This window comes from Balaenoptera musculus, chromosome 15 (genome assembly GCF_009873245.2).
Source record: "Balaenoptera musculus isolate JJ_BM4_2016_0621 chromosome 15, mBalMus1.pri.v3, whole genome shotgun sequence".
Taxonomy (NCBI): domain Eukaryota; kingdom Metazoa; phylum Chordata; class Mammalia; order Artiodactyla; family Balaenopteridae; genus Balaenoptera; species Balaenoptera musculus.
Genome location: NC_045799.1, coordinates 58,582,423 through 58,599,747, shown reverse-complemented (window position 1 = coordinate 58,599,747; position 17,325 = coordinate 58,582,423). Strand labels below are relative to the sequence as shown.

General features: G+C 56.7%; 1 protein-coding gene across 10 annotated transcripts in view; it reads right to left on the bottom strand.

Annotated features, from left to right (window-relative positions):
• CLEC16A (C-type lectin domain containing 16A) overlaps positions 1 to 17,325 on the bottom strand; it is a 213,248-nt gene that overhangs the window by 11,280 nt on the left and 184,643 nt on the right. For all 10 annotated transcript variants that reach the window (XR_005016419.1, XM_036825124.1, XM_036825125.1 and 7 more), the window contains one exon: positions 5,935 to 6,096. Coding sequence is in view for 9 of the 10 variants with exons in the window: in XM_036825124.1 (XP_036681019.1) it covers positions 5,935 to 6,096 (162 nt within the window). In the remaining variant the exon portion in view is untranslated. The remainder of the gene's footprint in view (positions 1 to 5,934; positions 6,097 to 17,325) is intronic.

The window sequence follows — 17,325 nt, the reverse complement described above, 5'->3', positions numbered from 1 at the left end:
TAGATTTCTGACCCCAACCGAGGAGGCCGAGGGCTCTCAGTGGCAGCCACCGAAGCCACCAGCGCGGCTCTGGGAGAGACTCCCGTGACCCCCTCCCTAGTCACCCCCTCCCCAGCCACGAGGTGACACTCTCCCGGCCACACTCTGGTGATCCGCACCTTTGAAACCAAGACTGAACCACAGCGGCAAGATCTGAGGGCAGATGCCAAGCAGCTGCAACAAAAATGTTAGGAGCATCTCCCTGGGGAGGAACTGCCACCTCTGAGACACAATCGGGATTATGGCAGAGCTTAAGACGAGTGCCACGGAGCACAACAAGGCGAATGGACTGAACTGTAGGCTGAAAAATGGTTAAAATGGCACATTTGATGTTACGTGTATTTCACCGCGATAAAAAAAATTAACATCATGGATAAAACTGGGGAGAAAAGAGAACACGTTTGACTTGGGGTTTTGTCCTTAAAAGTCCCACCTGACCACGGTGCCCGGGTTCAGTAACACGCAGGTCGGCCCTGGGCTGTCTGGCGCTCAGGTGGCCCAAATGGGATGGTGCTCTGGGGTGAAGGTCGTACTTTCAGACAATCGTCTCAGGGAGCAGGTGAGGATGGGGGAGGGAGGGCCCGTGTCAGGCTCCCAGCACAGGGCCACCAGGAACCAAGCTCTTCCTTCTTTCTATAAACCCTTAGGGGAGAGTCAGAGTGGCCCCAGCTCAGAACTCCCTGGGTCTGAGAATGGATGCTGGAAAGAGCAGCCTGGCCTTCAGTCTGACTTCATTTTTTAACAAATGATTTTCTGTCATCCTCCTCAAAGTGGCTCACCCAGAACACCTGTGAAACGCAACAGATTGGAGATTGGAGGCAGAGTGGCTGTTTGAGGAACCTGGTGTAGGTCGCAGAGCTCTTAGCTGAGGAGACGGCTTTCTTACTAGAATTCCAGGCTGTGTGTGCATGTGTGTGCATGTGTGTGTGTGCATGTGTGTGTGTGCGTGCGTGTGTGTGCGCGCGTGCGTACAGGCATAACCCAGAAGATGTTTCTAAAGTATTCCTACTGATCCTACATCTGGTTCTAAAATTGGGTCTATTTTCTCTTTCCCGCCATATGTTTTCTGCAATTTCAGCTTCTCAAAACCATAAAATGTTTAAGGAAAGAAAAAAAATGCCGATTCCAACCCCGTAATTTTCTCCCTGGGGAACAAGCCGAGGCCCACGAGGCTGGCTATGCCGCATGAGCCCGCCAGAGGTTCCTGGACTTCTCCACAGCGTGGGGCGCCCAGCTCTCCCCGGAAAGACTAGAGGATTTCAGGGCACTGTCTTTAAAGGACAGTGGGAACAGGTGGGCTCACGCATCAGGTGCTAAAACCAGACGGTAAACCCTGCTGGGCACAGCTTTAACAGGTAAATCGTCGACAATGAAAATAAAATCCCCTTGCCCCCAACTCTTTCTGGTTGGTTCCTTTGGTTACCACAGAATTCAGTTTTGACCTTTCTGTCAGTCTGGGGTGTCTCTTGGCCCCGATTTGAGGGCCTGTACTTGCTGAGAAGCCACTCACAAGGGTCTACCATGAGCCTTTGGTGTGTGAAGGAGACTCAGAAGCAGCGCAGAGGGTGTCTGTGGGCGACTGGCAAAGTGGTGACGCCTCTAGGCGGGGTCCCTCCCCCCTTCTGGTGATGGTCCCTCTGCCTGCGCTGGGTCTGCAGCCGCCGCTTGGGCCTCGGCCCTGATGGGCATAGGGGCTGTTTCTCAAACACAGACCGCCCCCTGGGTCTGTACGTGGAAGAGTGGAATTGATAGGTAGATCCCAGAAAGATAGGGAAAAGGAATCAACTCATCACCAGGCAGTTTCCGGGCTGGGCCTTGGTGGATTGTGTGACACCCAAAGGCCACCTTCTTCAGGGAGCCCTGGCCCAGTCACCCCCTCATCCTCGGGTTTTCAGCTCCAGTGACACCTCCTCTGGGAGTCTCTGGCCCCGCCCGCAGCCTCCAGCTCACAGCTTATAAACTGGACACTTATCTGTGCGGTCCTCTGATAGACTCGGCCTCGCCTGCCAGCCTGTACCTTCCATGCTTTGCTACCCTCTGTGCCCAGGACATGTGCATAGTAGCGGGTGGTGTGGGGTACCAAGGCCGAGGTAGTAAGAGGCAGAGAGAAGAGCCTCTTAGGTGGGGTGTCGGGGCTGGCAGGTGGAGGGCCACGCTCAGAGGGACCCCTCTGAGATCAGGCCTGGTGTCCACAAGGCCCGAGGCGCTCAGACTGGAGGCCTCATGGGAAGCTGAGGAAATCCGTATTAGGGATAAGCGTGGGCCTCTTTCAACCCCAGGCAGGGAACGCTAAGGTCCCCTGGGCTGGACAGAGGGCGGAGGCGGAAAACACAACCGAGCGTCACAACAGTTTCACACCCTTATCTGGGGGTGAACCCATCTGGGCTGGCAGACGCGGCCGTCTGGGGTCCATTTTGCTGCTGATTTGGGGACCACTGGGCTTCCCCCCCCCCGGAGCTGCATAGCCCTGCTTTCGCTGGCTGGGGCTGCACAGCGACCTGGGCCTCTGTGAATGGGCTGAGGCTCTTCATCTGGCTCTAGAGCAACCGTCGCGTAGGGAGGAGAGATGCGCGCCCTTCATAGGCGGCCCCCAACCGCGATCGGAACCCAAGGCCCAGGTCTCAGGGACGCCCCATGGAGGCACCTGGGACAGACTTAGGAACCGAAGCAATGCTCCGCTGGGCTGTCTCAGGAGGCGGAGCAGGGCTCTGGGTTGCCAAGGCTGGGTCCCTATCTGGGCCCCCCTGCTACCAGCTGCAGCAGCATGGCCAAGCTGTGTGACCTCTCCGAGCCCCCGTGTTTTCAACAGTACAGTGTGAGGTGGAGGGTGGCAGGACGCAACAAGGGGGTGTCTGTAACGTATTTGTGAGCACCGTGCCTGACACGTGGGTTTTGGGAGCAGTGCCTACCGGGATGCCCCGTGGCAGGTACACACCCAGAGGGCTGGGCAGGGGGGGCCCAGGCCACATCAACGGCTGAGAGCGCGAGGGTTGCCCCTGGCTTTTACGGATGTCCCTGCGCGATTCCAGGTTTCGACTCCATGGAGCAGAGACACGGAAAACTAGGCCTGTCTCGTGCCCTGGTAGATGGTATCTCTCAGGTGCTTTCCTGACCAAACCCTGACGTGCAAAGTGTGGCTTCAAGAGCAAAGAAGCCCCTGGAGTTTGCTAATTCCGGCTGCAAAGGGCCTGGTGGCTGCTCTCCACTCTAAGAACTTCCTGGACTCCGGGAAGCTCTGCAAACACAGGGTCAGGAATGCTTCTGATTCTGCACTGTGTCCTCCAAAACCACTTTGAGGACAAGTGGCTCCGTGGCTGGGCTACAGCTGTTTGCCATCCAGGCTGGGTGGGCTGTGGAGGAGAGGCCCTGGCCCATCCTGCGGCCCGGCTGGCCCTCCGAGGATGCTGCCTCTGGCAGATGGTGGCCAGGCCCTGCGGTGGAAAGTCTGGTGGCTTCCAAATCAGAAGCCTGAACACTGGGCCACCACCCTGGGCTGACGTCAACCAGGGAACAGGCAGAAGGGCACCCGTCCCAACAAGAACCTGCCTCCCTTCGTCCATCCAGCATGGCTCGGTAGGACGCCAGGCAGATGCTGGAACCATCTGGGGAGACCTGCCCTACAGGGAACATGGAAACCCCACGTGCTGTTCTCTGGATGCACCCAGTGGCTGAAGGCCAGCCTGCAAGTTTGGCATTGAGAGGAAGTGACTGGTGGTCCTCCTGAGATCGGCCGCCCCAGCCCGCGGGCACCGATGCTCTCTCCTTCCAGGGGTCAACAGCTGGCTCCTCAGTGGAGAGTGAAGCACCAGCCGCCCAACAGGATGGCCCTGCATCAGGAGGTGAGTTATTTCAGTGTCTACGGAGATTTGGACAGGCAGGCTGGGCCCCAGGCTTTTACTGTCAGGCAGCATAAAAAATGGGGCCTTGCACGCTTGCAGGCCTTGCAGGCCTGCCAGGGACACACCGATCGGGAGCAGACACCCGGGGGCCTGACCATCACTTATCGACCTGACAACCAGGCTAACAGCCCCTGCATTTCTGAGTTGAGAAGACATGTCGTTGGCACTGAGCAGGGGATGGTGGGGGTAGGGATGGGAGGGGCTGAGGGAGGCCAAGAACAAAGAAACTAGCACAAGGTGCAAGGTGGGCAAGGTGCAGAGCCCCAGGGGCCACACTCAGGTGGGCAGCTGCACACCCAGGCATGATTTTGATCATGTGGGTCTTTGCTGGCTTCAGTTTTAGGCAAAGAAGTGTATGGCTCATTGGTTCGCTTAGCTGTTGGCTGCGCCTCCTTAAAAGTGAAAAAAGGCATACACAGCGGCACCAGGAAGAGACCTTTCACCCAAAATGCAATTGTAAGTACGTGTGTGTGTTTGGGTCCACACAACAGAGACACAGAACTCTGTGCACATGCAGGCAGGACGCGGGTACAAACGTGCGCACATAAACACACAACCCTGCACTCTGGCCCCCAGAGCCAGCATGAGACCAGGCTTCGGGGGGAGGCAGAGTGCTGATCTTGGCTTCTGAGAAAAGCTCTGTCTGAATTTCCCAGCTACGAGCCTGGGAACGGCAGCAGCAACTGCTTGGATACACAGCCAACCTTAAGTCGGGCTCAGAAATAGCTCAGACAGGGCAGTCATCTTCCCCGGGCTGGGGCAGGGAGGGAAGCAGGTGTCGAGTGGACGGGGGTCCACGGGAGGTGGCTTGAGGGTCACCTTGCTGCCGGGGCCTCATGAATGTCAGTCGGAGATGGAGGTAATGGATGCTTGTGGGAGGAGGAGGGAGGGGCTGCAGGCAAGAGGTGCCCTGGGCCACAGTCATGGAGACCAGGCGGGGTTAACCCTTTGCTGAGAAAAGCGGAAGCTGAAAACTCTGGAGAGAGGTGCGGGAGCCCAAGGGGATCTCTGTCTCTGGTGCCGAGCGGACGGTGGCCAGGGGCCCCCGATTTCCCGGTGCCCTGGCGCACCACTTTTGTCAAGACCCATCGATCCATCACTTAACAGGAGTTTGCACAGGCGTCCCTGAAATATGATGGGTGAGGGCTCTGGATGGGACCCTGCAGGAACAGCAAAGGACACTGAGGGTCCCCAGATGGGGGCGCATACCAGAATTATGGGGGGGGTCTCTCAAATCAGAGATGTCCGGGGCCCTCCAGACCCACGCGTCACCCACCGGAGTGCAAAGCGTCATGCACTCTCAAGGCCCTGCTCCTCTGGCTGCATTTTGGGGCCGTGTTGCTCAGGAAATAAGCCGGCATCTTCACTCCCGGGATCTCAGGCACTGCGGCGAGGTGCTCACGTGCGAGGGGCTCACGGCAGCTCAGAGCACAGGGGGACCACGCACACGTCTCACTCCAGGCTCCCTGCTCATGGGGTCTCTCCGTGCCACATCTACACTTGTGACAGTTACAGGAGGGCAAGATGTGACTCTACCCCACCCCGACAGACTCTCAAAAGGGCAGCAAGATGCACCCCCTCGTCACAGACAACTGGACTGCACCAAACATTTAAAGAAGAAACTGGTGTGTTATGGAGGAGAAAAAAAAAATTAGCAGAGACACGATTCTTTCGCCAGAGTTCAAACAATCACGTCTGGGAGACCCCTCCTCGTGACACCTAAGACTCTGGAGGTGATAATGGGGTGAATTTAGGCTCAGCTACCTGCCGCCGCGGAGGCCTTCCAGTGGACCAGCCTGCAAAGGGAGTGATTCCTCCCCTGCGGGGAGCCGAGCCAGCCGCCCGCCGCCAACAGCACGTCCCAGCGGATGCGGAACCCCGGGTGGCAGTGTCCCCAGACACGGCGGTGAGGAGCAGCCGGGGGTCAGGGCTCTCGGGTGGAGGGGTCGCAGGGTTCCCTCCAGTCCCCCCACTGCGCCGTGTCCGTGGCCAGTACCTGCGGGGCTCTGGGCGGCCGAGGGGGTGGACGACGAGCTGGCGCCTCCCGAGTCGCAGTGGCTGGTGCTCCCGCTGCCGCTGGGGCTCCCGCTGGCGGACGGCGACGGCGAGGACAGGGAGGACGAGCTCTGCTGGTTTATGCCCTGGGCCACGGCGAAGCCTGCAAGACAAGGCGGGACGTGACCCAGCGGAGGGACAGGTGGCCTGGCGCGAGGGGTGCCACCTCCCCGGGCACTGCGTGTGCGGCCCCCCGGGGCAAGCGCCCACCGCCAAGGCTGGGCCGGGGGCCTCCGCGTGAGGGTGGCGCTAAGCGACACAGAGCCGGCCCCTTCAGAGTCTGGGTCTGCTCCCCGTTATCAGCTGAGCTCGCCGGGCCTGGGACTGACCTGGACACGCTGCGAAGCTGTTTCGAGGGAAAGGGTGCAGCCGCCATAGAGCCGGGGTGCGGGGGCTTGGGGCGGGGCTGAGCCGTGAATCAGTGCTGATGCTGGCTCTGCACCGCGCCGGCTGCGCCCTTGAAGGGGACACACAGCCTCGGGGCTCAGAGGCGTCCTGGTGAAGGTCACAGAGGGACTCGGGGCATCCTCACGGCCGAACCTCGGGACCTTTGCTCACACACCCGAGTTCTTCCAGGGGCTCTTAACGCCGCACTGGGCGGGAGGGGAGACCCTGAAGACGCTCCCTGCCAGAGAATCTGCTCTGCCCTGGCGGGTCTGGTGGCGAGCTTGGTGGGAGGAAGGAAAGCTCTGGTGAAAAGCTAGCAATCACAGAGATTCACTTGGGCCTCAGAGCAACTCCAGGTTTGGAGACGGGGACCGCACATTTCTGGGGCCTGCGGCCTTCCCAGCCCGGGAAGAGCCCGGGGGAGTGGAGGAGCCCCACATGTTGGAGACCTGCAGACCTGGGGAAACCCTGCTTCACCGGCAGAAGCACTAGGCCGCGTGCCCAGTGTCGTTTCCCAGCTGCTGGTGGGCCGTGTGTCACCGGCCTCTCCCCAGCCCGCTGCAGCGGGGGTACAAGGGGAGAGCAAGGTGGGTGCAAGCAGGCCCATCCAGCCGGCTCGGCGCTTGGCGCGCGGTGGGAGCAGGCTGTCCTCTATGACGGGGGGAGGCCCTTCTGACCGAGCCGCCCCGGAGCCCCTCCTCCGGTAGGCATGTGCCTTCCCAGACCGTGACTCCTGCCCTTGGTACGGCCTGCTTTTCTAAAGGGCCGCGGCTTCTGATTTCATCCATGAAACACGGGGAAGCTCCCAAGGAACAACTCCCCGTCGGCGCTCCCAGGAGCCCGTGCACACTGTGCTGGTTCCCCAAGAGCTCTGTGCTCCGCGCCCCACCCCGTGTCTGCACCAAGTCAGGGCAGGGATGGGGGCAAGTCCTCCTCCCACCTGAGAGTGGGGGCCCCAACCCTCCTGGACGGTCACCTCAAGCCTCGCCACCCCGAGCACACTCACCCCGGCCCCAAACCTCATGCTCTCCGCCTGCGCCGCCTGAACCTCACTCGGCCCAGAGCCCACTGACACTTCTTCCAGCAGGTTCTCCAGGCCTGACCACGCCTTTCTCAGAACTCAGGGAGGCAGCGGGGTGTCGAGCAGGGGTTGGAGAACTATGGCCCTCTGACTGTTAAATAAAGTTTTACTGGAACACAACCATGCCCTTTGCTTACATTCTGCCTGTGGCTGCTTTCAAGCTACAATGGCAGCACTGAGCCAGTGCAAGAGAGGCTGCACGGCCCACAAAGCCTGAAATATTTCACTCCCTGGCCCTCGACGGAAACGGTGTGCACAGCCTGGAAGAGGATGGGGGCACTGGCTCTGGCACCAGGAAAGCCTGGGCTCCATCCTGATCTGCTCGCTTACCAGCGGCGGGGTCCTGGGCAAGTCTCCCCACTTCCCTGAGCCTCCTTCCCTCCACCCACTGGTGGGCAGGCCTCGGGGCGGGCATGCAAGGGGACCCGATGCTCCGTCCCCACCTCAGGACTTAGGGGAACCCACACCCAGCCACCGTGGAGAAGCTCTTTTGTACTAATGTTTGTGTTAAGATTATTTTTGTCTAAGGATCAAAAGCTGGGTCTATTTATACCCCCAGCCAGGCCGTCCCGGGTTTCGGGCGATGTGACTGCATGCAGATGCGAGGTCTGGAGGGAGCACGGTGGGTAAATTCCCCGCACCCACCTACGGCGGAGAACAGCAGGATTACCGTGCTGGAGTTCTCAGGAAAAGGCATCATGTGATATACTGTGTGTGTGGTGGCAGGGCCTTAGATTAAGCACGGCAAACATCAAGGCGAATCCAAACACCAATCAGGAAGATTCCCAGGGGGCGGGCAGCCACAGCCCCACAGAACCAGCTTAATAGCTGCTTACTTCTTAATCACTTGAAGTGGTAAACCCCCAAGTTTACAAGCTGTTTACTTGCCTTGAAAATGAATCACTCCTTAACAAATCAAAATGTCAGGATAGCTTTCCCTGAGCTGCTTATTTATCACAACCGTGAACAGAGGGGCCGGAGAGTGTGGTAAGAGAGTTGAGACTAAGCCGACCCTGTTACACTCCCGACAAACGCCCCAGCCAGAACGAAGGAATGACGTGGCAGTCACCAAGGTGGTCACCCACCCCTTCTCTTAAGACACACATCTTGGGACTTCCCTGGTGGCGCAGTGGTTAAGAATCCTCCTGCCAATGCAAGGGACATGGGTTCGATCCCTGGTCCAGGAAGACCCCACATGCCACGGAGCAACTAAGCCCGTGCGCCACAACTACTGAGCCCACGCTCTAGAGCCTGTGAGCCACAACTACTGAGCCCGTGTGCCACAACTACTGAGCCCGTGTGCCTAGAGCCTGTGCTCCGAAACAAAGAGAAGCCACTGCAACGAGAAGCCTGCGCACCGCAACGAAGAGTAGCCCCTGCTCGCTGCAACTAGAGAAAGCCCACACGCAGCAACGAAGACCCAACGCAGGCAAAAAAAAAAAAAAAAAAAAAAAAGACACACATCTTCTCTCTCACAAACTTTAACGCCCTGGTTTATTACTGTAAGACATGTGGGGTGGAGTGCATGGGGTAGCAGACGAGATGCTGAGACTGAGGTCAGGATACTCAAGTTCCTTCATTTGGAGAACGGATTAGGGTCAAGCCATAGGTTGACAAAAAATATGGTGCACCTTCTGTAGGTGCTAAGAGTTAGAGAGAAAAAAAAAAAAAATCACCAACCACTGATAGCACCCATTTGCGGGTCTAGCTGAGCAGAGGCAACTGAATGCATCTTTCCCTTGTCTGCTGCTACTAAAAATCCACCTCCCTTCTTTCCATGGCATGGGGACTCAGAAAGGCTCAGCGAAGTTTTTTGTTTGTTTGTTTTTTAGCTCAGTGCCCAGACTCCCCTTGCAATTTCATGGGGCTCCTCCCCAAATCGAGGTGGCAACACTTTGAGAGCCGGTTTGACATGTCAGGGGTAAGGAGGGCTCTGCAGAGAACTCAAGACAAGCACCTGGCCCCCTGCTCTTCTCCCGGGGAGGCAGTTCTCGATGAACTAGCTTTGGCGGGGGTGCCGAGGGGTTTTCTGGGAGCGAGTCAAACACACACGGGCTGCCAAGTACTTGCAAACGCACAGATGCGCCAGAGATCATGGGACAAGGGCACAGGCAAACAGGTCTCCCTGAGAGCTCCTCCAGCAGATGAAATTCTTGGCCGTCCCCGAGTATGTCTCAAGAACAGCCTGTGAGATGCACATCAAAGGCCGTATGGGTTTTCACACCAGCCGGCTGATTCCACATCTAGAACCTGACTGATGCTGCGGAAGGCGCCGTGGGTGGGTCCACGGATGTTCAAAGCACTGGTGTGTGTGGCAGGGAGCTGGAGGCACTCGGAACATCCACCAATCAGGGAAAAGCCAAATCGAGTCTCCTACGCCGGGGTGACCAAATCCTCGGCTGCTGTTAGACATGCTGGCGTAAAAGCAGATGAAGTGCCGAGGGAAACACTCAAGACATAGTAAATAAAAAAAGGTTAGAAAGAGCACGTCCCACCTGCTCCCACTGTTGTGAAAAAATAAAAGGTAAAAAAAAAAAAAAAAAATCTAGGCTCTGCCTCCCTCCTTGTGCGGGGAGCAGAGCAAACAGACTGGAGGGATTGAAGCAGAAGTCACGGGAGAACCAGGTGGTTTGCTATGGTGAGTTTCAGTTTAATTTTTTCATGCTTGTCTGAATTTTCCAAGACTCCTACCACAAATAGTATCTTGAACCAGAAAAAGAATGGAGGATGAAGGAAGGCACACGAGCCGTCTGGGAGCTGGGCAGGTTGAAGCTGCTGGGTCCCTAATACAGCCCTGGGATCTGTTCTGGCCTCCAAAGCTCTCTCCCCTGGACCCACTAAGAACCTCCCCACAGCTGAGGCCAGATGCCAAGCTCCACAGCAGGCAGGCCAACGGTGAAATGCATCCCTCGCTTTCCAGGAGCCCTGGGCTTCACAGGATCAGGCTGGGGTCTTCCTGCTGCCCTCTGGCCCCATTCTGACAGTTATTTTGGGAAGGTGAACTCTTGAGTAACTCTCTGGCGTTTGTCAAGTACAAAAATACCACAAGAAGGTCAGCCTTCTATTTTAGGTCCACTGCTAGAGGGAGCAGTGGGCTGGGAAGTCAGAGCCCCAAGTTCGAATTCAAGCTCTGCCCAACCGGGCTCGTGACCTTGGACAAGCCCCCTCTCCTCCACGAGTCTTCGCGTCTTTATGCGAAACACAGTACAGTGAGTGAGGGTCTCCTGGCTTAAATGGCCAGTAGTTTTCTTTTCACCTATATATCTGAATTTGACTTGAACCCCACAGCCTTTTTGGGACGTAGGCAAAGGAGAAGACGCTGAAAAGTGCACCCCAAATATTCATCAGGCACACCGTTGTCTTTGGGTGGAAAGCCCACGAGGCTTTCCCCAGGAGAACCAGGATGCCACGGCAGGCAGCGCCCAGGGCCGGCCAGCCGCAGCCCAGAGGCTCGCAGATGTGTCTGGCTTTGCTCACATCATGTTTGTGCTTGTCTGCTTGTTTTAGGCACCGCCATTCACACACTGGAAGACTGTATACACAAGTCTGGATTTCTGGCTTCTTTAAGAAAGATCTGGCATCGCTGGGCCCCATTCGCGTGTGGCAGCACCTGGAGGGCGGGGGTGAGCCGGTTCCTTCCCCTCCCCAACTTGACGCGCCTGGTGGTCGTCGGCGTTTCAGTTATTCATCTCTTGCTCTTTATCCTTGGATTCTTGGTCAGATCCACAGGACTCAGGGACGTTCCAACCCCCAGCAACGTTTTGTCAGCTCCCTCCTCAAACCCTACCCTCACCCCGCCCCAATCAGTGGGGGTGAGGGGAGGGCCGGTGGAGACGGGGCCGCCTGCCTCTAGCAGCTCAGGCAGGTCTCATCTCAGACTGTGTGACAAGAACCACTTGCTCTTGGCCTCAGCTGGGCTGTTCCCTTGGTCTGGAATTCCCTCTTGCCTCTTTCCTGTCTTCACAGATCCCTTCCTTATCTTTTAAGGCTCACACAGCTCAGGGCCAGCTTGGGCAAGAGTTTCTGCAGCCAGTGGGGTTAACGGTTCTTTCCCCTGTGCTCCCATAGCCTGCCCTGTCCAGCCTTGGGGCCCCGTCAGCCCACGTAAGGCATACACCCAAGTAGGGCATAAGAAACTTGACTGCAAAGATGCTTTGCTATTTTGTGTGCCACAACTACTGAGCCCGTGTGCCTAGAGCCTGTGCTCCGAAACAAAGAGAAGCCACCGCAACGAGAAGCCTGCGCACCGCAACGAAGAGTGGCCCTGTCAAAACAACTGTCATTATTTTAACAGCTAGCACCTGGAATCCTTTGGGGTTCAGAGCGTTTTAGACAGTGTTTCTGATATTGTGAGCTGTCTCCCAATACCCATTCTCCCCTTCATCTGCAATTACAGAATCTGACAGTTAGGCACGACCCTGTGGCTAAGCTGTGGCCAATGAGATAGAAGTGAAAGTGACGTGTTTGATTTCTAGGAAGGCTTCTTAAAAGGAAGGAGTTATGCTTTCCTCCATTCTGCTTCCTGAAACATCAATGTGATGGCTGGAACTCCAGCAGCTGTCATGGCCCACGAGGATGAATCACATATTAGGGACAGCAGAGCACTGAGCAGGAAGGATCTTGGGTCCCTGATGCCTCTGTGGAGCCCCTGACTACCTTCATACAGGCTTCCTCTCACTGAGAGGGAAATAAAACTCTTTGGGGTTTTTCTCTATTATGTAGTTGAACTTAATCTTAACTGACAATTGGCAAAAAGCTTTTTTAAGGCAGGGATGTGAGCTGAGCTCTGTAGGGACAGGGACTAGCCGGTCCCCAGAGCTTCCAGTGTAGGGAAAGCTGCCCTGCACTTCCTGGGGGCAATCCGGGAGAGGTGGAGTGAGGAGAAAGAGGAGAAGGGGTAATTGAGATAGGGGCGGTGACCCCCACGACCCCCCAAATCTTTAGGAAATGCTCCTTCAACTCTTTCCTTGTGTGGTACAAGTGGACTTTTTTTGGTGGACTCAGTGAAGGAACTGTGTTTCCATCTGGGTTCACACCAGGCCACAAGAGACTACACGTGAAGGCCAAGACCTGGAAACAGCCGGGACCACGAGAGAGTAAAGGGTGGGAAGGCTTGCACGTGTGCAGGCAAGAGAACTGGGGGTCTGAGCCAAAGGTTTTCTAAACCTCCGAGGAGCAGGGAGGCCCCAGCTGACCTCTGCGGTCTGTCCAGAGCTTGCGCTGCTTTGCACACTATAACTGTATGTAACAGATATTGGTTACGTGACTGAAGTGCAACTATTTCAGGTTAAAAACTGGAAAATGTGAAAACTACCTGAGCAGGTAGGGGATTCCACAGGGACCTTTTAGAGAGCTGAAGGGGAAGGAACCCCACTGGCTTAGACTCCATCTTGGGGACCGTGACCACTGAACGTCACCCCACAGCCTCGCCCCTACAGACGCTCCTACAGATCTCCCGCTTCCAGGAAGGATTTGAGGCGACTGACATTTTAAAACCCAAACCCAAATGCCATGGCTATTAAATAATGAAAATACTAAACGCTGAAAGCCACGAAAACACAAACTAAACGGTGAGAGTCCAACAATAAAGGTGGGTGGAAAGTGAAAAGTTGTACCAGAACGACTTCCAGGGAGGGGAAGCTGAGGTCACCACTTGGCGCTCGCTTCCCGGGAGCCAAGACCTCAAGGAACGCTGTCCCAAGTGACCTAGCTCTTGTGACATCCCAGCTCATGTGCAAGATTCCTGTCCCATTACACCCTCCTGGGCAAGGTCCCTGAAGGCAGCTTCTCGGAAGATCCAGCTGCCTGGCTGGAGGTGGGGCCTCGTTCTGGAAAGATAACAGCACATCACAGCACTTTGCAAACTTTTTTTCTCGACAGTGAAATTCTAGTTTACATGCGAGATGAAAACAGAACTGCCCTGGCTGCATGGTGCCTGATCAAGGGTGGGCTTCCCTTCCCCTGTCTTTTCTAGAACCTCTGCAGAGGCTACCTTTGAAAATCACAGACATGTCGGGGGGAACCTCAAAGCCTCGAGCCTACAGGCTGCAAACTCGAGCACCAAGTTTGGACGGGTAACACTGGTGAAAGAGGAGAGGCCAGGGGTGAAAGGCAGACAGTCCCCCCACTCGCCATCTGTTTCCCCTTGTTGGATTGCGACATGGGCACTGAGAAACCGTTCTCTTCTATCAGGAAAATCAACACGATACATGGGACATTCAGCCTGTGTCAGGGAGGTGACAGGGACTGGTGGAGACTGGAGAAAACTGGAAACCGCAGCTCCGCAGTCTCTCCTGACTGCTGCTACCTGAGAACGTGGCCATGGCTCCCTGTTCTTCAAGAGAAGCTGGATATCTGGATTTTGGTGGAAAACCTCCTGATCTTTTAAATGGCCGACAACTCGCTTCACCTCCCTTTTTAAAAAAAGAAGCAGGTAGCCCCAGGCAAGTCAAACCAAGCACGTCTCCTGTCCACGTGGGCCTCTGCTCCAGGCTGAGACCAGGGTCATCACAGCCGAGGCCACCCTGCCCAGCTCCTGACGTGTGTGCCTTCTGAGTCTGAAGGACATGACCCCAAGCCATTTAAGGCTCACATGGATGTGCTTCAAAGAGTCCACTTTTCCTCTTTTAGGGAAAAGATCTAAGATTTGGAGGGGAGGGCTGTCCACCCTGACAAAACCCGGGCCCTGCATTTCGACAGTCTCGGCTGGAATGAGGACCGTGGGGCGGGGGGGTGCCCCGGGTTGGCCTTTCATTAGCAAATTCGTCCCGTGGCTGTGGTTCAGGTTGTGAGGATGCAGTGTTCACATTTTTCTCACCACTCCTCAATGCTGGGAAACAGTAAAAAAATCAATCGGCCCCGTGACCTCGCGCACAAAGCCGAAGACGGCAAGCACAGCCGGGGTCTTATTTCTCCCCTCGCTGGCTCCTTCCTCGGCTCTGCCCTTTCACCTCCCAGCACAGCCTGCCTGGGCCCTGGGGCCAGAGAGGAGGTGCTGGGCTGGGACTGAGTGTGGGACTCAGCCTGAAGCCCACAGGGTCCACAGGCGACACAGAGCTTTCTCGTCCACGTTTCTGACTCGAGAGGCTGGCTCTGGAGCCCATCCCCCCCGGCAAGATGACAGCCGTGCCCAGCGATGGGGGCTGGGAGCCACGGAGTCGGGGGCCACACCAGAAAAGCCAAAGTACCCGCAACTGTTCAAAGAACATGGGGGGCGCGGAAGCAGGGTTCAGCGTCAAGCCCGACAGCGGCGCACCCACTGGGCCAGGCGAGGCCAGGTGCTCACGCAGGCCTCCTCTAAGGAATTCGCACAAAAATAAAGGAATTCACCAACATGGGTCAGGGTTCAGAATGGCAGAGACCCTGCAGCCTGGCAGGACCCTGGGGACCCCCTGCAGTCCCCTCACTCCCTGCTAGGACCCCGAAGCTTCAGTGAAGGCAGAAAACTCGGGTGTCTGCACAGGGACCCTCCTCCATCTCCCCGCAGTGGGTCACACGATTTACCGTTTCAGGACTGTGGGCACAAGACTCTGGGCTTTAGGGGCAACACACGGTCCCCACGTTGGTGACCCTCCATGACTTCTGGCCGTCTCTGTGTGTATTTCCCATCTGGCCCAGGGGGCTGACCTGGGAAGAGGGCGTTTCTACTGCCTCCCTCGGCTGAGCCTCCATCACTGACTGGCTGCACCTCAAAATGCTTAAAGACTTTTATTTCCGGTTGCTTTGTAGGGGACGACATGTCCAGTATATAAAAATAGCTGGGAACTTGCAGAATCTTTTAGCCTACAGCTGTTTATCCACGGATAAACCCTCTTGGATTTTAAGGACTATACCTGAAAACCTGCAGGAATGCTCTTTCGGTATCTTGTCTTCTGTGTGCCATCTCTGTCCCAACTCTGCCCCTCAAAGTGTTTTCGCCCTCGGGTGAAGCCTGCCCGGGAGGGCTGCCACCCACGGGAGAGATCTGAGGTCTAAGTGTCTAAGATCCAAGGTCTAAGTGGCCCTCTGGCTGCCGGGGGGCCGTCAGGGCCATGTGAACGTCGGCACCTCATGTGCTGGTGTCCCTGCGCTGCCTCGGACACGGGGGGCTGGCTGGCAATGTGGGGGCCACGGCTGGACTTGACCTCTGAGAATCTCGTAAAGAGTAGCATAAGCTGAAGGTTGCCAGGACTTGGGCTTTATCCCCAAGGACCAGGCCCCTGCCTTGCCCAGCCCCTGCCCTCCTCCGATGGCATTACCGTCTGTACAACAGTAAGCAGAGAGCCCCGCCAACAGTCTCTCCGCTGAGGCATTAGAAAGCCCACCAGTGACCATCTTGGCTGCCTCTTTACGGAGGCAGGAAACAGGGCTGAAAGAGCATTGAGAGAGAGGCGGGTTAGACAGCGATCAGGGGGCGCTTCCAGATGCAGGGCAGGGGTCACCGACCCCGGACTCCTCTGGCCCCAGGAGGAGGCCTGAACCTGGAACCACTGGCCAGGGCTGGGGTGGGTCAGCTACAGCCCTGCTTGCAAAGGACAACCTCCTGGCGTTCTCACTGGCCCAGGGACCACTGATTCTTTCCAGCAAGCCTCTCATCCCATCAGCCCTGCTCTGTGCTCTCAGGCCAGAAGGGGGTGAGGCCAGGGGGCACATGTTGCATCCTGACATGTGCGCCCTGCCTCATGTGTTCTACAAGGTGCCATGTGCAAGGGGGCCAGGGGACTAGTTTTGATCTTCTGCCTGCGCAGTCCACACATACTTAACACACTCCCAAAGCATCCTGCACACCCGTGGTCCTGGTTCTGTGTGTGTGTCTGCAGGACCGGGGCTCTGCAGAGTGGGGTGGCTCATGCCTGCAGCGGGGCCACATCATGGTCTCCGACCGTGTGCCTTAACAGATTGGGGTTAGGCCAGACGGACAGACGATGACGTTCGATGACACATCATCTGCAGTGAGACCTGGAGACGCCATCTAGAACTCCATGGGACAGATAGGATCAGGCGGTGTGAGGAGCCACACAGAGACCGTGACGGCTATCAGCCCCGAACAAGCTGCACAAGCCACAACTGAGGTCACCGAGTGGACGGGACTGTCACCTTCTTTCCTGGCAGAGCTGTGGGACACAGGCCACCAGGCAGTGGACACACAGCTCTGTCATCTACATGGGAGGAGCCTTGAGAGCAGATACTTGGTTCTGGGCCTGGAGTTCCCACTCCGCGCACAGGGTACGGGCACGAAGAGAGCGCCGGGAGTCCGGCCACCCCGCGTGGGCACGTGGCCACGAGGGAACCACTTACCCCACAAGCCTGTGGCTCTCACACGTAAAGCGGGGGTGACAACGGCCCACCTCACAGGGCCCACGAGGACGAAACAAGTTGCTCTGGTCTAAGCGTTCAGTCAGTGTGAGCTGTTCTGACGACTTGGCTGGCATTTATGGTAGGTACCTGGGGTTTGGGCCCAATGAGGCAATAACTGGGGAGTTTCATTTCTATGAGGGTCTCTACCCCTGGGGTATGTGACAGAAGAAACAGCTCAGCTCGCTAGAGCAAACAACACAACACAGAGCAGAATCGTTCCTCGTGGTAGCTGTTAGGAATGAAGGTTTTAGGAGTTCACAGAGACAGGGCTTTTCTTTCTTTCTTTCTTTCTTTCTTTCCTTCCTTTCTTTTCTTTCCTTCTTTTCTTTCTTTTATTTTTGGCTGCGTTGGGTCTTCATTGCTGCGCACAGGCTTTCTCTAAGTTGGGGCGAGCGGGGGCTACTCTTCATTGCGGTGCGCGGGCTTCTCACTGCAGTGGCTTCTCTTGTTGCGGAGCACGGGCTCTAGGCGCGCGGGCTTCAGTAGTTGTGGCTCACGGGCTCTAGAGCTCAGGCTCAGTAGTTGTGG